Raw genomic sequence first — 22,632 nt, forward strand, 5'->3', positions numbered from 1 at the left:
TAGTTTTAGGTCTATGATCCATTTTGAGTTAGATTTCGCATACAATGCAAGAAATGGACTGGGAGATTTTTACTTTAATTGTTTTGTACTTCTACATTTTTTTTAATATGAATATTCAAAGGTTGCAGCAGTATTTGTTGAAAGGATTACCCTTTTTTCATCAAACTGCCTTTGTACCTTTCTTGAAATCAATTGCTCATATGTGTGAGTCTATTTCTCACACATATGAGCAATTGATTCTGGACTATTCTGTCTCATTAAACTATGGGTCTATCCTTTTGCCATTTCCCACACTGTCTTGGATATATTGTCTTGAACTCTGGTAGTAGTCTTCCAACCTTATTCCTTTTTTTTTTTTTTCCAAGATTTTATGTATTTATTTGACAGAGAAATCACAAGTAGATGGAGAGGCAGGCAGAGAGAGAGAGGGAAGCAGGCTCCCTGCTGAGCAGAGAGACCGATGCGGGACTCGATCCCAGGACCCTGAGATCATGACCTGAGCTGAAGGCAGCGGCTTAACCCACTGAGCCACCCAGGCGCCCCCCAACCTTATTCTTTTTCAAAATTGTTTTGGCCTTTTCGTATCAATTTTAGAATCACTTTGTCTATTTCTTTTTTGAATTTAAATTCAACAGCCAACATATAGCAATATATAGTATATCATTAGTTTTTGATGTAGTATTCAATGATTTATTCGTTGCATATAATACCCAGTGCTCATCACATCACATGCCCTCTCTAAGGCTCCTCATTTCTTTTTAAAAAATCTTACAGATGTTGATTAGAATCATTGCAAAGATTATATATTTTATTTTGTTATTGTGGGTTTTTGAAGTGACATGATGTGCCAATTGTTTTTAAAAAGGACTTACTAAAGGACGTAGAGGGAAAGCAAAAATGGAGGCATCGAGTTAAGCTGGGAGACTACTAAAGCAATCCGAGTAAGAGTTAATGGTGGCTTCCATGAGGGTGGTAATGGTGGAGTTAGTCAGTAGCATCTGAGTTGTGCATGTATTTTGAAGGTAAAACTAATAGGATTTGCCCATTAAATATGGATATAAAAGAGAGAAGTCAAGGATAATTCCAAGGTTTTTGGTTCAAACAACTAGAAGATTTTCCACTTACTAAGATAAGGAAGGCTGCTGGAGGAGCAAGTTTGGGTGGGGAGGGTAAGATCAGTTGTTCAATTTAAGACATGTTAAGTTTTGTGCTATCAGACATTTAAGTGGAGATGAAGAGCTAGCAATTAGATAGTCAAGTTTGGAGTTCAAGGAAAGGGAGGAGCTGGAGATATAAACTCGGGAGCCCAATGTACAGACCTTATTTAAAGTCATGATACTGAAGTGATCATCAAAGGAGAAGAATAGATCCTATATGAGAACTGTTGGTCTGACCCAATTCTACAACCATTCTCTACTCCTGGCAACGAATCATCTATCTAGAGAGTAATGGATCGCTTATAACAAATAGCCTCACTGCTGAATAAAGGAAATCAAGGCAAATAGTCATAACCAAAATTCACATATATGACTTTTGGACTGCTTCTGGGATATGAAGAACAGTCCGTAGATTGGTACTGGATACCATGAAACTAGAATTTCTAGTACTGTTTTAATGGTTTATGTAGACAACAAAAGAATATTCCAAATTGAAACTATCTAAGAAATTTTGGATATATGGTCTTTATAGTTATAATAAGGTATATTCATGTATTGGCACCTACCTTATTATGTAGTTGTAGAGATTCAATAAGATAATGTCTGTAAAGTGCTCAGCACAGAGTTTAGCACATATTAATTGTTTAATAGCTAGGAATGGTGATGATTGATGACAACAGGGATGACTACCTTTATGGATCATGTAGTGGTGTTATCTGGTGTGACATGAAGTCACTTATATAATATAAAAACACAAATTATAAGGAGCAGTTTTTCACTTTAATAACCTATTCATGTTCCCACCTTCATCTTCATCTGGGATAACAGGTAGAAAGAATGCCAGTGGGAGTTCTGATTCTGCTTTTACTAGGCAAATGTTAGGTAAGAATTTTAGAATAGTATTTTTAGTCCTGCTGTGATGTGATGATACTATCTTAAGTGAGTTTTATAGGATGGCTATGAAGATTAAATCAGAAAACTAAAGGGAAGTACCAAGGCTTCTAATTCCACGCTCTTTTTTCTCTCATTTAATGGTATTTTAAAATTATTTAGCATTATCTATTTGAGGAGGCACCGAGAGAAAAACTTTTTCCAGATAGGCAAACATGTAACCTTCTTCTTTTCTTTTTGAGGGAACCAGTAACAAAAGGGAATAGCTTTGTGCCTATTCTTTCTCACCCATGAGTCCCTAAAACTTGGCCATTTTAACATTATCTAATTATTAGACAGGGTTCTATAATTGGCCATTTGTTATTCCCTGAAGAAACCTTGTACCTGGGATGCCAGGGTGGCTCGGTGGGTCAAAGCCTCTGCCTTCGGCTCAAGCCGAGATTTTGGGGTCCTGGGAGCAAGGCTCTCTGCTTGGCAGGGAGCCTGCTTCCCTTCCTCTCTCTCTGCCTGCCTCTCTGCCTACTTGTGATCTCTGTCTGTCAAATGAATAAATAAAATCTTAAAAAAAAAAACCCACAAAAAAACCTTGTACCTTTCTCTTTTTATTCATATTACCCAGCCCATGCCTACCCTTTTCCATTCATTAAACCATCCGTTTACTCATGACTCCATCCAAAATGTTCTTATACTACATCTTTAACCATAAAAGTCACATCAGTCTTTTAAAGCCTCTTCCCTCTGTGAATTTCTTTTTGCCTTCCTCATCAGAGATCATCCTCACCCAAATATTTTCAACACTCTGTGCTATTTTAATGGTTTTATGACACATAGTATCTTCTCCTATAGTTATTTTGTATTCATCTACCCTCCTGTATTAGACAGTGACCTCCCTGAGGGCAGGGGCTATGTCGCATACAATATAGTAGCCATAGAACCTCATTTAGTGATTTGCACATAGAAAGAGGTTAACAAATATTTGCAAATACTGATTAAAAGACTTGGGAGTCAAAAATCTTAGCTGAAACCTGTACTTACTAAAAATTTGGTGGTAAAAAACAATTTCAAGAAAGAATATATAGTTCATGTATTTCTCTAGTTACTATAAAATCTATCCTTTAACCTGGACTACCAAAAAATATATTATTTGGGTCTTTGCAGAGATGCTTTTACTAAATTTGCAGAGATGCTTTTACTAAATTTGGCTTTAGGACTTTGAGTTATATAAAACTATAAGCTGTTATACATGACTTGCTTTTGCTATTACAGCTATTAAATATCCTTGGGGATAGTATTTACCATATTACACAATTTCCTCTTGAAGGGGAACCCAACCATAGGAAACATTGCTGGAAGGTCTCAGTGCTTGAAAAATCCCACCTTTTGAGGGACTGGCCTTTATCTGATGTTACAGACAGTGAAACTTAGAGACAATTATTTTACTCCAAGAGAAGCATAGAACAAATTTTGTGGTCCATCTTGAGCAAATGTACAGAATCCTGTACATGCATTTGGTGGGTGTGCTGGATTGTCTGTTGTCAAAATGTTAATCTTACTTTTGGTTTTATTTTCCTTTATCTGATTATTCTATCTTTTCTTTCTTTTTTAATCCATTTGAATTGCACATCTTCATGTAAATTACTTGAAACTCATTTTGGAAAGAGCAAGTAAATAAATAAATTAGTAAGATAGAGGAGTTTTTTAGTCCTTTGTTTTTCCTTCAGAATAGTTTTATTAAAGTCTCTCCTTATCATAGTCAAGGACCAGATCAAAATGTCCTCCTAAATTTACTGATTTCACTACAACAGTTACCACACAGCAAAAGCCAACCACTAAGGAATTTCCCTGTAACCAAGGTGATCTGACTATTCAATACTTCATCTTTCCAAAGGATTTTGAAATACTAGAGATAATTAAGATAACAAACCATTCTTGTTTCTCAATACAATTATATGGATTAGGATTTCTGGTTAGAAGGAGAGGCAGTATTACCGTGAAAAGTCAGGTGACCAGGCTTCTAGTCCAGATTATGTGTCCAACCAGTTTGGTGACCATAGGCAAACTGTATAATCTTCCTGAGTCTCAGTTTCTTCAGAGGTTGCATAATACCAGCTTTCCCAAAGAACTGTTTGTTGTACATGAGTGTGCTGAGATAATGTTAATTGGTGCTCCATGAAAAAAAGGGTCAAATAAGTTTGGATAAGACTTAATTAAATCAAGATACACAGAAGATAGTTTCTTAATGATGGGATTTATAAGAGTCTTTAATTGTGACTCTCCGGGGGAGTGTGGGTAGAAAGAATATGGAGCACTACCTGAACTTGGTTTTTTTTGGGAGCACATCAGTGGATAAGTGCAATAATGACTAGTTGCAAAATCCAACTTTTTCTCACCCTTGCTCTGTGCCCCACGCTCTCACATGTTTACAGCTGGAACATATATATTGAGGTATGCTAAAGGATGTTTATGGGGTCTTCTATGAGAAGACAGGCTTTATCTATACTGGGAAAGAGAAAAAATTTTAGCCCAGGGTAAATAAGGTAAATTATCAGAAGAAAGTACATGTACTATCAAGCTCTACATCCAGAACATGCAGTTAATTGTGCATACCTGACATTTATCAAGTATGTGCTTGAAGATACACGATTGAGAGAGAGCATGTGCATTATAAAAGAGCAAGAAAGAACAAGAGTCCTAAATTTTAAACTATTTCTTGAAATAACCTAAAAGCATAGTGACAAAACTGTCTCAACTTTTTTGAAACTCTGCAAACATGATTCCTATAGACACAAACAGTGATATATGACCTTGTACTGGAACAGAGTTAGTAAAACATGTGGTTTGGACTCATAAAGACCTAGGTAAGGATCTCAGCTGTTTTTCCCTTTATATGTGTGACTTCTCAATGATCTTCAGTTTTCTCACCTGTAAAGTCTCTAACCTTGTAGCTTGTTTTAATGGTCAATGACTAAGCATATGTAAAAAGGCTAGAAAAGTACTTGACACATAGAAGATGCTCAATAAAACATTTTCTACCTTCCATTTTTGAGGGTCCTCAGTGTACAGAGGCTAGGGTCTGTCAGGAATAGTATCTTGTATTTATGTGATAGACAATAATGTATTTGAACATGAATAAACTTTGATTTCCAAACCATGAAATATTACATCTTTCAAGACCTGGCTCAAATGTCACTTCTATTTATGATCTGTTTCTCAAAGCTTCACAGATTTTACTTTGCCAGTGAACTCTCTAAGTATTTTGCTTTTACTTCTATGTTATTTGGCATAGTTTTTTCTTGATCTGCTATTACTTGTAGACATGTCATATCTTCTTTACAAGATGCAATCGCTTCTTGCAGGCAGAAACTGTTTTATTATTTCCTGTTTCTCTTCTAGTGCTTAGCACAGTTCTTGTTCAAAAACATACTCTGACCAGGAATGATGACTAACGGAGTTTTCCTCAGCTCAAGTTAGGGCCCTTCAGGCCTTTCCATCACTTGTTAGATGGCTTTTTCTTTTTATAAGTAAATCTTGCTATTAAGTAAATCTTGCTATTAATCCCATGTCTAGAAAAAGTTCTAAAAGTCCTTTTTTGTGAAACCATCCTGGGAAGCTATTTGACACTCCTTTTCTTTGTTCGCGCTGCACTTTAGACAAATCTCTATTACAACTTTTACATATAGTTTTGCAATTTTTTTTCAAAGATTTTATTTTGTTTATTTGACAGAGATGGGGAGGGAACACAAGCAGGGGGAGTGGGAGAGGGAAAAGCAGGCTGCCTGCTGAGCACAGAGCCTGATGCAGGGCTGGATCCCAGGACCGTGGGATCATGACCTGAGCTGAAGGCTTAACCACTGAGCCACCCAGGCACTCCTATAATTCTATTTTTACAAGACTACTAACTCTTGGTGGGGACAACAGACATCTGTAGCCCAACCCCCTAAAACATTTTGGGATGTAGTAAGTATTCAAAAAAATATTTGTTAAGATGAGTGAATGAAAAATTCTCTCTATTGTTATGAACATGACAAGAAACTTGGTTGGGGTGGGGGGAGTAAACCATGCTGAATGGATTCCCCATACATAGGGGCTCAGTGCAAGATGTCATAGAAGTAACTCATGGTGTTTTTTGGTGGGGAAAATACAGTCTTTGTATTCTCGGGATGAAACAATATCCAGGAAGGATGAGAGCATTGGTCATGCAAGAAAAGGGAAAAGGAATTGAAAAGAACAGAAAACAATGAATCTAGTACAAGGTCAAGCTTTCTAAGAGTTCCACACAACAAGAGCAGGAATGATTCCTTTAAGGAAAGGTTAGGTTTTCCATACTAAAATGAGTCTGGAAAAAGTGGAAAGAAGTCATGAGACATATTAACAGCCTCAATATCGACTGTAGTGGAAATAAACTTAGCTTATGAATAACGTTACTTGAATTTAATGCCCTACCTCACGTTCCTCTTCTTGTTCTTTGCGAATCTGCTCCAAACGAAACTGTTCTGCCATCTCCCTTTCATGAGCTTCCCTCTGTCAATAAAAGAGAAAAGGGAGCCAGCACTCAATAAACACTGGTTTACTTATAAAGGAGAAAGGGGGAAAAAAAGATCTCATTCCCAGCACTGTGATACTAAAGTGTTTTTTTCTGGAACAAGAATGGAAAGGGAATGTTGCATACCCACACAAACACCTGGTACCTCTGGGTAGCATGGCAGTCAAGATCCATCAGAAGATCTTTCACTGGTCTTCCTTTTTGGTCTTTTCTGCTACTTCTCCTGTACCCAAATGTCAAGCTCTAGTCACATCAGCTTCCATCACACACCCATGCTTTCTGGCTCCTTGCTGTTAGCATATACCACCTCTTGTCTCCTACCCCTTTTCTCTATTTAGTACACATATACAATCTCTTCCATGAAACCCTCCCTTAACAGATTCCTACTTATTAGCTCTCCAAAAAAGCTGGAGCAGACTTTCCACTGAAACTCCTGTTCACTAATCTTCCACAGAACTCAGGGCTTCCCTTACAACTTCTAGAATCCTTGCATAAGTATTATAGCTAACTGTGTTCTTAAGTTAATCTATTCTATACCACATTGTGAGTTTTCTTTTCTGGGCAGAAACTGTGGTTTATTCATTTCCTCCTCCCTCAATGCACAGTAGAGGAGAAGGTACTCAAGAAATATTAAATCAGTAGTTCTCAATGTTCTCAACCCTGACTACACCGTAGAAATCACCTGAAGAGCTTTTAAAACACTGCTAGGTTTTTACCATAGGCAGATTAAAAAACAAGGAAAATAAACATTAGGCCCATTTTTGTTTTCATATTCATGATCCTTAAAAAAATTTGTGTTGTCAAAATGAACCATGCTATAAGAACCAAGGGTAAAATTATATTCTGTTAACTGAATCTAGCTTTCTCTGTTGTAAACCTAACATTCTTAGGGATCAAAGTGATAGAAGGACTGGCTAGCACTTCAATAATAAAAGACTGTTCAGGATTGTGTTCTTTATCTTAGAAGTCCTTTGACCAAACCTACCTTTGCTCTGTCAGCCTCAAGTGAAAGGCGATAGGCCTCATCTTGCTCTCTCTTCACATTTTCCCTGGCTTCACGTTCATCCTTAAAGGAAAAGATTCAAATGTGTTTTATTATATCACTTTTTAAATAGAAGAAAACAATGATAATCCCCTTGTCTTACTCTTGTGTGAATTAGAATTAAATAAGGTACTTCTAAAGTATATAGGTTAGAAATAAGCAAACAAACAAGAACAGTATCACAGTAGATAATGAAATAATAATGTCTGGAGCCAGCTCTACCATGTGTCAACTGTGTGACTTTGGGCAAGTCATTTAACCTCTCTGGATCTCAGTTTCTTCAAATGTAAAATAGAAATAGTATTTGTTTCATAGGGTTGTTGTGAGAATTAATTAATGCAATAATATATATATACAGTCTTGCAAAGCATGTTACAGTTCATTTCCACAATGATTAGTTCCCTTCCTCTTTTATCCTGATTTTTCTGAGATAAGCTTAGAGCCTGTCACCACTGGGGCAAAGGACTGGGAAAGAGTAAAGGATTAGAAAGTAATGGCTGGCATAAGAGTCTGAAAGCAAAATACCCTGGTTGACTACAGTCCATATCATATCACTAAAGTCTGGTTACTGAACTAAGAAACTGCTAAGTCATCCACATTTCATGAGCAGTTATTCAAGTTGAAGATCTTTTAAGACATTTTTAGCTTCTGAAGTAATTGTGCCATCCACCTACATTTAAATTGTTACTTCATATGAAATTAAAAGTTCATTCAACTACCAGAATTTCTCATTTGTTAAATTCTGAGGTACAGCCAATACATGTGTACTTAAATTAATAAATACCCACACCTGTTGACATTAGAATATAGGTTTCCTTTTGGGCCATTTTGTGTAATAGCTGAGCGAATCATATAAAGTCACCAATATTTGACTATTCTTGACCTCTAAAAATGAAAATTTCATATGGCTTTACGTAATACTTTCTAAGTTTTTGGCTCCCCAATTCAATATATACTTAGGTGCTCTCACTGATAATCCCTATTCAAGACTGGGCTTCTCTCTGAAATTTCAATCTCTTTTTAGTTGCAATGAGTCATCTAATTCCAAAATCTCTGATATAAATAGTAACATTTCATTGATTGAAATAAAATAAATAAAAAAAAATTTGGAAGAAATAAAAAATTTGGAAGAATTGTAAGTTGCTGGCCTGAAGGTAACTGCCTACTACCTATGATGAAAGGGTATGCTATATGAATTATATGGTGGAACACAGTATAAGGAACAGTATTTAACCACCTGAGAGACCACTCAGGCTGCAAAGCATTCAAGGATAATTTACACATCATATAATATTACACATGAATAAAAATGGGTTTTAAAAACTTCTACTTGGAGACTTGCATGAAGCCATTAGTATTTATATTTTAGAGAAATAGAAGCATATACCTTTAAATATATTTTCACTAATTCCAGCTGGGTATTTCCCACTTTGGTATATACATTAAGTTTTACTATGACTAGATACAATCAGCATCATAAGACATATTTTGTGCATTTCTATTTATATTAGCATTTGCTTAATTCATTACTCTGAATTCTTTCCCCCACTCAATATCCAAGTTTGTACACAGTGGCCACTTAACAGTTCATTTGGCCATGGTTGATCTATATTTGATATATAATGTCTTTATTTTTTAAGTCACTGAGGAGAGGTAATGGGGGGGATTAGGAGGTCTGTGTTTAAGTCCAATCCCTGCCAGTAACAAGCTGTGTGTTCATGGATAAATAACATCTCCCTTTTCAGTCATTTATTAAATTAAAGGATTGGATTTCTAAGGATTTTATGCCTCTGTGGACAAGTCTATCTTTCTAAATTCAGAAATCCCTAATATAATCAGTATAACCTATGGGAGTAATTTTATCTTTCTGTATTTCAAATGGAGAAATACGTAGGATGTCTAAAATTTTAATTTTACATTACTTTCTTGACCCTATCCCTCCAAATTAGTTTAGTTTATCCCTTAAAATTAGTTTAGGTTTCTTGTGTAATATTCTGTACTTTCCCTTTAAAACATTTATCACAATTGCAATTAATTAATTATCATATAATCATTTACTTAATGTGAGATTCTCCCATGACACTGTAAGCATCATAAAGGCAGGGACCTTGTCTATATTATACACCTCTATATTCTAAGTGTTTCACACATCGCCTAGTTTTGGGGAGGTGTTAAATAAGCATTTGTTGAATAAATAAATTGTCTTTCCAGGCATAAAATATTTATTGTCTGCAGTAGAAATTAAGAAGGAAGAAGACAGCTTATCCACAAAGCAACCCCATCTGAGTCAATGAAATCGACTGGCTGGGCAGAAATGACACGTTACGACACTGTGTACACACAACAAAGGGACCTTCTAAAAGCCACCACAGCTGGAAGCCCTTTGAACACAAGTATAGTTGATAATAAAAGCATTCTAAGTAAACAGCTCTGTTTTAAAATAGACTGTTGCAGATATGAAAGGCCATTAAATCCAGGGATCTCTGCCACAAAATGTGGCACTGTTGTGAGAGACTTCCTCAAACAGCTAACTTGCTTCCTTCCTTCCCCATCTCTCCTCTTTAATATTAGGCATCACACTAGCACTGAGGATACAGAGACAGGCCACAGTTTGCTAAAGGAAGATGTGGATACTCATGCTTGGATCACCTCATCATTATTTTTTGGAGCCTACTAACTTATTGGGAAGAGTTCAGTGTTCAAATTTTGCATTATTTTCCTTTTGTTCCTTAAATAATGTCACTCTCTTTCTACCTGAATTAGTTCCTGCTCCATCATCTCTGTCATTAAAAATCCTACCAGCTTTTCATACAGTTTTAGAAATCTAAGAGACTGACATGTACAAAAGAGCTACTATAAAGATGAAGAAACTGAAATCATAGGAGGATAAAGGATTTATACATGACTACCAATTAAGTGGCAGAGCTTAGACTTGAATCCAGGTCTCCTGACAGTTTCTTCTCCCCTCCCGGCTGCAATCCAATGCTCTTTCCTCTGCTCACAGCTCTCCCTGATAATCGCAAATAGAAGAGCTAGCTCAGGCATGTGGCACAGGATGAATTTTTCTAAACTTATTATGGTCAGAGCTACTTATGTGTTTGACAGTTGCTTGTGAACGGCTATCATTTCTTCTTTTCTGTCTTGTCTATTTTATATTTGTTTCTCTAACTGTCCTGTTTACTGTCATCTCCAATCTGGGGACTTACAGAACACTGTTTAGGCATCTCCCCCACATTATTCTATACAATTAAATTTTTTTAAAAAGAAAATGGGGAGATGGGGAGGAGAAGGGAGTTGAGGGAAACTGGAGGGGGAGACAAACCATGAGAGACTCTGGACTCTGAGGAACTAACTGAGGGTTTTGGAGTGGGAGGGGCTTGGGGAGTGGGTGACGTGGGTGACGCTGGTGGTGGGTATTGTGAAGGGCATGTATTGCATGGAACACTGTGTGTGGTACATAAACAATGAATTCTGTAACACTGAAAAAAAATTTTAAAAAAATAAATAAAAATTAAAAAAAAAAAAAAAAGAAAATTCCAGGTGTTGTGGTTTACATTTCATGTACAAACTTGTTCTCAGAGTCTGTAGATGTACCTCTTGGAACTTCTCCTGCATCCTACAAATAAAGTCCTTGTGGAGTATCCCCTTGCTTAAATCTGAGTGGACAGATTAGACAAAGTGACTAGAAATACATGTATGTTTTGTGGAAGTAGAAGAGCTAAATAATCAGGTTCAGGAATATATCTGGGGTGCTGCTTGGGCTGTGGTTTGGGCTCTTTGGCATCAAAATACTCCTCATCACACCAAAATGTGAAGCTGGATAGCTCAGAACAAAGTGACAACCTCCATTGGAGCCTTTCATTTACAGCACCCTTGTCACTGCTCTCATACTGCTTTGTGCTACACTCACATTTATATATTTGTCTCACTGTTCCCTACCTGGGTTGTGAGTTGAGGGAAACTAATCATTTGATATGTCTTTCTATTCCCTGTGGCATCTAGGGCACCAACTTATATATGGCAAGCATAAATACATTTTTGTTAGATGAATGAATGGAATTATCAGTGCTCAACAGTTATAAACCTAAAGTTGTGGAGCCTCTAAGTAGTCAAACTAGTAATGTTTATCCACACATATTTCTTACATGAGTATTATAATGACTTGTTAAGAAGTGCAAAAATTAGGGGCACCTGGGTGGCTCAGTGAGTTAAAGCCTCTGCCTTTGGCTCAGGTCATGATCCCAGGGTCCTGGGATCAAGCCTCACATTGGGCTCCCTGCTCAGCAGGGAGCCTGCTCTGCCCCCTCTCTCTGCTTAGCTTCCCCTACTTCCTTACCCCCTCTACTTCCCCCTCTGCCTACTTGTGATCTCAATCTCTTTGTCAAATAAATAAAATCTTTTAAAAAAAAAGTGCAAAAATTAGAATTCAAACCTAGTCTTTGTCACCCCAAACCCTATGTTTTCTTCCCACTGTGACATAGTAGGTGGCTCAGTATAGTTCTTCATCTGAGACAGTAGCCATTGAGTCAGATTTTCCTACAACTTATTAAAAATAATGAAAATATTTTGACCTGTCAAATGGTTCCTAAATGAGCAGCTTAACCAGAAGTGGAATTTAGCTGTAACTTGTTACTCCTTGGTAGTGTTTAAAATTAGTAATCATCAGTTAAGACCCAAAAGATTAATGCAGAATGCTGAATTATCAAACTGAAGAAGGTGACAGTGGTTAGGTTTGCTTCAGATACCTACCAAATACATACACAAATATGCACATACATATATACACATATGGTATTTATCTGTTCTTCTTGAATGCCCATGTCAGAATGTACACCTTGCTCTTTGCCCTGATAAGTATCCCCGGTAAGCAGGGAAATGGCCCTGATATGTATCCCTGAAGAGGTATGGACCAAGATAACTTGAAATTCTCTAAAATATAAATACTTAGAGATAGGTAAAATATAACAAAGATGTTTAAAAAGTATTACTCAGCATGTGAGAAAGAAAGATGCAAAGAAAGAGAAATACCTGGGTACCAGAAATAAAGAGGAAACCGAAAAACTAGAGCTGTAAATGAGGAGGCAATATGTAATCTGACAAGATAGATTACCCATTTTGGAAACCTAGAGGCCCAATTGAAATCAAAAGACTATTCTGGACTGAAGAAAGGTAGGGATAACTTAACTAGAAAGTTATTTATGGGATAAGTTTTGGCAGTATAGTGTAAGTGTAATTGGAGTCTGGGAAGAGGGTGCAGGGGCAGAGAGAGAGAAAGCTTATTTTAAAAAATGATGGTCAAAAGTATTCTGAATTTGATAAAAACTAAAGTGCCACAGATCTAAGAATCTAAAAGAGCCCCAGGTTAAAAAAAAAACAAAACAAAACATAAAGAAGGCTACATCCAGGCACATCATAATCAAACTGCATAAAATTAATTAAAAAATAAAAATCTTGAAACCAGAGAAAAGACACAATATGTATAGGGGAATAAATAAAGAATGAAAGTGACTTCTCAGAAACAGTGCAAATGATAACAGAATGGAGCAACATCTTTAAAGCACTGAAAGAAAACAATGTATCAACTAAGAATTCTATACTTAGTAAAAATATCTTTGAATTGAAAATGAAATAAAAAGACTTTTTCAGATATACAAAGGGCATGTGTAAAAGATAAAGAAAGCCCTTAATGTAGAAAGAAAATAATACCAACTAGATGGAAATCTGGATCTACAGAAAAATTTAAATCTCTTTAAGAAACAACTAGGTATAACAATGGTATTTTTTAAAGAAACAGAAGAACCCATTCTAAAATTCATATGGAAACTCAAAGGACCCAAATAGCCAAAACAGTCTTGAAAAATAACAAAGTTGAAGGAGTCATATTTCCTGATTACCAAACTTACTATAAAGCTACAGTAATAAAAACATTATAGTAATTTATCCATTCTTATATACAATGGAATATTAGTCATGCAAAAGAATGAGATATTGCCATCTGCAACAAAATGGATGGATCATATGGATGGCATGTTGCTAAGTGAAGTACGTTAGAGAGAAGACAAATGCCATAGGATTTCACTCATAGGTGGTATCTAAAACAAACAAACAAACAAGCAAGAGACAAAAAAACAGACTTAAGCCCTGAGAACAAACTGCTAATAGGGAGGTAGGTTGGTAAGATGGGTGAAATAAAGGGGATCAAGAATATACTTACTATAAATTAAAAATAGAGCTACCCTATGATCCTGCAATTGCACTACTGGGTATTTACCCCAAAGATACAGATGTAGTGAAAAGAAGGGCTATCTATAGCAACAATGGCTACAGTCACCAAACTGTGGAAAGAACCAAGATGCCCTTCAACGGATGAATGGATAAGGAAGATGTGGTCCATATACACGATGGAGTATTATGCCTCTATCAGAAAGGATGAATACCCAACTTTTGTAGCAACATGGACAGGACTGGAAGAGATTATGCTGAGTGAAATAAGTCAAGCAGAGAGAGTCAATTATCATATGGTTTCACTTATTTGTGGAGCATAACAAATAGCATGGAGGACAAGGGAAGATGGAGAGGAGAAGGGAGTTGAGGGAAATTGGAAGGGGAGGTGAACCATGAGAGACTATGGACTCTGAAAAACAATCTGAGGGTTTTGAAGGGGCGGGGGGTGGGAAGTTGGGGGAGCCAGGTGGTGGGTATTATGGAGGGCAGGTATTGCATGGAGCTCTGGGTGTAGTGCATAAACAATGAATTCTGTTGCGATAAAAAGAAATAAAAAAACAAAACCTTAAAAAAATAAAAATAAAATTAAATCCCTACTATATCCCTTAAAGAAAAAAAGAATATACTTATTATGATGAACACTCAGTAATGTATAGAATTACTGAATCATTATACTGTATACCTGAAACTAACATAACAATGCATGTGAATTATACTTCAATAATAATAATAATAATAAACCATTAGAGTACCAGCAGAAGGACAGATATTTATTTATTTTTTTAAAGATTTTATTTATTTATTAGAGAGAGAGAGAGAAAGCATGAGAGGAGAGAGGTCAGTGGGAGAAGCAGACTCCCTGCTGAGCAGAGAGCCCAATGCGGGACTCGATCCTAGGACTCCAGCATTATGACCTGAGCCAAAGGCAGTCACTTAACCAGCTGAGGCTCCCAGGTTCCCCAGGACAGATATTTAGACAAGTGGAACAGAAAAGAGATCCCAGAAATAAACTCACATGCATGATAAATTTATTTTTGACAAAAGTATCAAGACCACTCAAAGGAGAAAGGACAGTTTTTCAATGAATGGTACTGGGTAAGCTACAAAAGAATGAACTTGTGCCCTTACTTTACATAATATAAAAAAAAAACTCAAAATGGATCAAAGACCTACAATTAAGAATTAAAACTATAAAACTTTTATAAGAAAATATAGGTGAAAGTCTTCATGACCTTGGATTAGGCAATGATTTCTTTAGTATGACAATGAAAGCACAGGCAATAAAAAGAAAGAAGTAAGTTAGGCGCCATCAAAATTAAAAACTTGTTCATTGAAAGACACTACCAAGGAAGTGAAAATGCAATTCACAGAGTGGAAGAAAACATTTGTGTATTGCATATCTGATAAGAGTTTAATATCTAGAACTCCCACAAATTAATGAAAACAAAAATGAACAATCTGATTAAAAAATGGGCAAAGGACTTGAAAAGACATTTATTGAAATAAGATATATAAATGGCCAATAATTACATGTTCATAGCAGCACTATTCACTCTAGTCACTTAAGTGTTTGTAATCAGATGAATGGATACACAAAATGTGGTATACAGACACAATGGAATATTATTCAGCCATAATGTAATGTTTCCATTTAACATGAGTTACTTAGATTAGGTAGATTCTTAGAACCGAAAGTAAATCAGAGAGTACTAGGAACTGAAGGGAGCAGAATGGAGAGTTACTGCTTATTAGACTGGCTAGATCATATCACTAGTGAAGAAAAGTGTTATAAACAGACATCTCTGCCTTTTTCCTGATTTAAGCAAAAAACCATTCAGCCTTTTAGCAGTAAGTCAAATATTAGCTTGTAGGGGTTTTTTGTTGTTGTTTTTATAATTGATGTTCTTGGGACACCTGGGTGGTTCAGTCTGTTAAGCGTCTGCCTTTGGCTCAGGTCATGATCCCAGGGTCCTGCATCAAGCTCCCTACTCCGTGGGGAGCCTGCTTCTCCCTCAGCCTGCCACTCCCCCTGCCTGTGCTCACTCTCTCACTCTCGCTCTCTCTCTGACAAATAAATACATAAAATCTTAAAAAAAAAAAAAAAAAAAGATGTTCTTTATCAGGTTCTACTCTATTCCAATTTTACTGAAAGTTTGTATCAGGAATGGATTAGCTTTTGCCGAATACTTTTTCTACATCCATTGAGATAATCATATGGTGAATCACACTGATTGATTTTCATATCTAAGGCAAGAAAAGGAAATAAAAGACATCTAAAACAAAAAGGAAGATGTACAACTCTATCACAAATAAAATGATTAGAGATATGGAAAATTACATAGATTCTACCAAAAAGCTATTAGAACCAATAAGTGATTTTGGTAAGGTTGTAAGATATAAAATTGATATATAATAAGCAACTGCATTTCAATATACTAGTAACAAATGATTAGAACTTACAATTTTAAAAATACCAAAAGGGCATAAAATATTTGAAGTACTTAAGGATAAATTTGACAAAAAGATGTACCCTGAAAATTACAAAATACTGCTGAGAGAAATTAGACTTAAATAAGTGGAGAAATACATCATTTTCATGAATTAGAAGAGTCAATATTTTTATAGGTCAAGTTTCTTCAAATGATATAAAGATTCAATGCAATTCTAATACAAATACTGGCAGTATTTTTTGCAGAAATTAATAAACTAATTATAAAATTCATATGGCAATGCACAGGACCTAGAATAAGCCAAAATAACTATGAGAAGAAGAGAGTTAGAGGACTTACACTATTCGATTTCAAGACTTACTACAAAGCTGAAGTACTTGTGTGTGGTATTCACATTAAGATAGACAAAAATAGGGGCGCCTGGGTGGCTCAGTGGGTTAAAGCCTCTGCTTTCGGCTGGGGTCATTGGGCTCTCTGCTCAGCGGGGAGCCTGCTTCCTCCTCTCTCTCTGCCTGCCTCTCTGCCTACTTGTGATCTCTGTCATATAAATAAATAAAATATTAAAAAAAAGATAGACAAAAATAACCACTGGAATAAAATGGAGGCCAGACAGAGACCTATACATATATGATCAACTGATTCTTGAATGCGAAGGCAGTTCAATGGAAAGGAGAGTTTTTGCAAAAAATAGTGGCGGAACTACTAGATATCCATGTCTCCCTCCACCCCTTCTCCCCACCAAAGAACTTTAATCCATACGTCATACTGTATATAAAATGTAACTTGAATGGATCATAGACCTTAGTATAAAAATTGAAAGATTACAGATTAAAAATATAGGAAAAAATAGTGACCTTGATTTAGGCAAATATTTCTTAGATATGACCAAAAGCAGAACAGGTTTAAAAAAAATCTAAACTGGACTTCACCAAAATTAAAAACTCTTGTTCTCCTACAGAGAGTTGAAAATGATAATGAAAATTAAGCCACAAACTGGGAGAAAAATCTTTGCAAATTACTTATCAAATAAAGAACTTGTATCTAAAACACATAAATAACTCAAAATGCAAAAATTACAAATAACCCAATTTAAAAAGTTGGCAAAAATAAAGACATATGGACAGCAAGAAAGCACATGAAAAGCAGCTTGATCTCATTAATCACTAGGAAAATGCAAATTAAACACTACTATATACCTATTAGAATGTCTTAAATTTAAAAAGATTAACCACACCTAGGGTTAACAAGGATGTATAGCACTGGAGCTCTCTCTTATGCACTCATGATAGGAGTGTAAAATGGTGCAACCACTTTGGAAAACACTACAGCAGTTTCTTAAAAAATTAAGCATATACGTACTACATAATCTAGCCATTTTAGACTTTGGTGATTACCCAAGACAAATGAGAACACATATAAAAACTTGTATACAATTGCTCATAGCAGCTTTATTTGTAATAGTCTTAAAGTAGGAAAAAATCCAAGTGTCTGCCAACAGGTAAATGTATCCATTTACATTTACAAATACAAACAGTACTGAAAGCAGCAGTAGTTGCTTTCATTGAACCACTGCTTGTTCAGAGCAGACAGGTACTGGAACTTCTGTCATAACATAATGATTCCTCTTCATAGGATTTCAGAGTGGGAAGCAGTTACCTTGTAAACATAAATAGCCATCATATTACTCAGTGGCTCCTGGAGGGAAGACTTGTCCTATATATTAGTAGCCTATTTTAGGATCCAGAATAGCTAACAATGAATGAAGCATTAACAATGTTGGAATATTGTTATTTAGTATGGGTGAATATTCAAGCATTCTGTGTGCGTGTGTGTATGTGTGTGAGAGAGATGAGGTAATCACGAAAAAAATATATATATTTAAGCTATTTTGTTGTTTAAAAACTTGTCTTAAAAAAGGCATTTATGCAAAATTTTAAGTGCAATTGTTAAATTATTCTGAAAGGTAGCATTGTTAATATTTCTGGATGGTTACTGCACAACATTTTGAATACACTGAATGACACATAGTAATTAACTATGTTATTGAAATTCTACTTACATTAAAAAATTATTAGAACTAAAAAAATAGTAAAATTTCTGTATATACGTATAGCAGAATATTACTAACCAATTAAATAAATGTTTAGAATGAATTATTGATACATACAACAACATGGATGAGTCTCAAATAATTAGGCTAAGTGAAAGAAACCATATTAAAGAGTATATACTGTATGATACAGTTTTTTATAAAATTTGAGATGATTCAAACAAATCTATAGTAACAGGAAGATCAGTGGTTGCATGGGACTTGGAAGGTTGGCAGGTAAATGCAGGAGGAAGTGACTGTAAAGGTATATGAAAAAACTTTTGAGAGTGAAGGATATGAATAGGTTTACTATTTTGATTATAGTAAGAGTTTCATAAGTATAAATATGTCAGAAACTTTCAGATTATATACTTTTTATAGGTTCAGTTTCTTATGTATTAATCATACTCCAATATAGCTTTAGAACATAAATGATTAACAATACTAAAAAAATAATGAATGGATTAAACAGCAGCTCAGACACAGGTGAAGAGAGGATTAATCAAATGGAAGTAATGTGAGAAAACCAAAATTGCAACACAGAGAGATACAGAGAAATAAAATACAATAGAGAAGGTAAGAGACACAGAGGATATAATCAGGATGTCTAATGTGCATCTGCTAGGAATTCTAGAAGAGGGTAATATAGAGAAGGGAGCAATACTCAAAGAGATAACGTTTTTGAATTTTCTAGTATGAAATAATATCAAATGGGTAAGGACCATTTTAAATGGTAACCTCTAATTAGAAATTACTAATCTGAATAAACATATCAATTGGTTGAAGTCCCCATAGTCAAAGAGTAGAGCTTTGAATGCCACCTCACCTGAAAACCACCAGTTCTGATTCTCGATTCTGCTAATCCAATGATAAGACTGTGAATGACTGGGCTGTAGTAACAGAAGTAGTAGTTAAAACCTTGCCAATCAAAGTGTGATTCAATGACAAGCAGCACAGAAAACAACTGGAAGCTTGTCAGAAATGCAGAATCTTGGGCCCCATCCCAGACTGATGAAAGCAGAACATAAATTTTAGTAAGCTCTCCAGTGATTCTAATGCACAAAGAATGCAAGAGAATTATATACTTAGGTTTCTAGAAAAAGTGGAGGAATACTTTCTAACTCTAGACACATTTGAACAGATCAGCTGTCTTAGAGGCTTAGGTATAGATTTTTTTCTTGTGAACCACTTGCTATCTTGGCTTAGTTTCAGGCAATGACTCTGCTGAACATCTACTATAAATAATACACTGGGCCAGGTACTGTGGGAAAAAGAATGATGTTACACCAGTCCATACACCAAGGAGTGTTTTTCATTTCATGTAAAAGGGTATTTTTGTTATTTATTTTTAAGATTTTATTTATTTATTTGACAGAGACACAGCGGAAGAGGGCAAAACAAGCAGGGGGAGTGGGAAAGGGAGAAGCAGGCTTTCTGCTGAGCAGAGAGCCCTAGATGGGGCTTGATCCGAGGACCCCGGGATCATGACCTGAGCTGAAAGCAGACACTTAACGACTGAGCCACCCAGGTGTCCCTTTTTGTTGTTATATTAATAGAAATTCTGTGGTTACATACTGCTATTATCAAATTTCCATTGTTGAAAGTATAGTCTCAGTAAAAGAATTACCTTTCTAAAATCAAACTCACATTACAACACTCTTCTTTTCTAACTTCCAATGATTTCCCCTTCAGGATAGAGCACAAATTCTTAGCACAGCTGTCCTCACACACTTTATCAGCTTCATTGCCCATTTCTCTCTTCCACATATCCTATGTTCTAGCTATACAGAACTCCGAATAGACCAGGCTTTTGCATGCCTCCCTGCCTTTAAACATCCCTTTTAATTTATTTATTTTAATTTAAAGCAATTTTTAATGTTATTTTTTCAGTGTTCCAAGATTCATTGTTTATGTACCACACGCAGTGCTCCATGCAATATATGCCCTCCTTCATACCCATCACCAGGTTCACCCATGCCCCCACCCCCTCCCCTCTAAAACTCTCAGATACAGATGCAGTGAAAAGAAGGGCCTTAAGTACCCCAATATTCATAGCAGCAATCACTAAACTGTGGAAAGAGCCAAGATGCCCTTCAACAGATGAACGGATAGATTAGATGTGGTCCATAAATACAATGGAATATTACACAGCCATCAGAAAGGATGAATATGAAACTTTTTTATCAACATGGATGGAACTGGAGGAGATTATGCTGAGTCAAATAAGTCAAGCAGAGAAAGTCAATTATCATACGGTTTCATTTATTTGTGGAACATAAGGAATAACATGGAGGACATTAGGAGAAGGAAAGGAAAAGTGAATTGGGGGAAATAAGAGGGGGAGATGAACCATGAGAGACTGTGGACTTTGATAAACATCCTTTATCCTTGGCCTGGAATATTCTTCTCCTTCATACTTGTCTTTCAGGCCCACCTTAGGTATCCATTAAACATTCAGGCAGACACAGGCACTCCTTCCACCACCACCCCTGGATAGAATGGCTTCACTTTTGTGTTCTATTCACACCATAGTATTATAGTTACATATTTAGATATTTGTATCTCCCATGACTGGGAATTTAGAGGGCAAAGATAGTGTTTTATTAATCTCTGGTTTTTATTAATCTCTGTTTTATTAATCTCTGATTTTTTATTAATCTCTGATTATTACATTAACTCTACCAAGTTGGCACTTGGTGGATAATAATAGCAGTTAATGTTTAGTGAATGCTTACTGTATGCCAGGCACTTTTCTAATTAGTTTGTGTATTATTATTTTATTTCATCCTCATGTATATTGAGGGAAGGAAGAAAGAAAGGAGGCAATTACATATTTAAGAAGAAAGAAAGGGAAAGGGAGCTAAAGTACCTGCTCTAGAAACTATCATGGATCTCAGAAGTGTCAACAGCCTTTGCAAGCTAAATGATCTTGTTTAACTTTCCGTTTGCTTGCATTAGTTATTATTACCTTATCTTGGGTTCTGATATTTAAAAGATGGTTAGAAGCCTTCAGAGAGATGATGATAGGCAAGAATGGGAGTAAGAAATATAGCTCTACTGAGAAAAATGGTCCTCTTGTTTGCGGACCAGATTATATCAGGACTACCCTTTTTAACATAATCTGCATGAACGACAAGTTTCTTTTCAGGGGACTCTTCATGCTGATTGGGCACAGTACCTGGCACAGAGCAGTTATTCAACAAATGCAGACTGACCAAATGTAGACAAACCCAGACAGACTGAACTGGGAGGACAATTAACTGACTCTTTCTAGTCATCAAAACAGAGAAGCCAGTCCCTGGCGATTTTGTAGATTCAGTGATCTCAAAAAGTAAAATAATTCAAATATATAATAATTTAAAGTGAAGTTTTCATAACCTGCCACTAAAGCCAAATTGAACATTTTACTTTCTAAGTAAGTACCTGGCTAGTATGAGAACCAAGAAAGGAGAGAATTTAACAACAAATTCATTAGGAACCAGAAGGATGTAAGAATGTGCCTCAATTTCTTCCTCAATGTTTGGGAGGTGAAAGCTTTTTTTTTTTTTTAATCTTCATCTTATGATTTAATTGGAATAGAACTGGAATTTAGATATTTAAGGTTCTATTTTTGAAAATTTCTTAGGCCATAGAATATTCTGATAATCTTATTTACAAAGTAAGATTTTAAAACAGTATCTCCTATTTTTAAAGTATCAGAACTAGACATTTCTCTAAAGAATATATACAAATGTCCAGAAGCACATGAAAAGATGTTCAACATCATTACTCATTTGCAAAATTCATATCAAAACCATAAAACCATAATGAGATACCACCTCACATCCACTAGGATAGCTATTATTTAAAAAGGGGGGCGTGGAAGGGTGGGAAAAAGAACAATCCAAATGTCCATTAGCAGATGAATGGATAAACAAAGTGTGGCATATCCATATAATGAAATATTATTTGGCCATTAAAAAAAAAACACCAAAACTGAAGTACTGACATATGCCACAGTGTAGGGAATCTAAGTAAAATCTAAGTAAAAAGAAGTACTGACATATGCCACAGTGTAGGGAATCTAAGTAAAAGAATCTAACAAGGGGTGCCTGGGTGGCTCAGTGATTTAAAGCCTCTGCCTTCGGCTCGGGTCATGATCCCAGGGTTCTGGGATGGAGCCCCACATTGGGCTCTCTGCTCAGCAGGGAGCTTGCTTCCTCCTCTCTTTCTCTCTGCCTACTTGTAATCTCTGT

At 35.8% G+C, this 22,632-nt stretch overlaps 1 protein-coding gene across 1 annotated transcript in view; it reads right to left on the reverse strand.

The window, feature by feature from the left end:
* FAF1 (Fas associated factor 1) overlaps positions 1-22,632 on the reverse strand; it is a 537,816-nt gene that overhangs the window by 52,897 nt on the left and 462,287 nt on the right. Inside the window, exons 16-17 of the mRNA XM_059374699.1 lie at positions 7,577-7,657; positions 6,492-6,569 (exon numbers count right to left, since the gene is read on the reverse strand). Coding sequence (XP_059230682.1) covers positions 6,492-6,569; positions 7,577-7,657 — 159 coding nt within the window. The remainder of the gene's footprint in view (positions 1-6,491; positions 6,570-7,576; positions 7,658-22,632) is intronic.

This window comes from Mustela nigripes, chromosome 14 (genome assembly GCF_022355385.1).
Source record: "Mustela nigripes isolate SB6536 chromosome 14, MUSNIG.SB6536, whole genome shotgun sequence".
Taxonomy (NCBI): Eukaryota; Metazoa; Chordata; class Mammalia; order Carnivora; family Mustelidae; genus Mustela; species Mustela nigripes.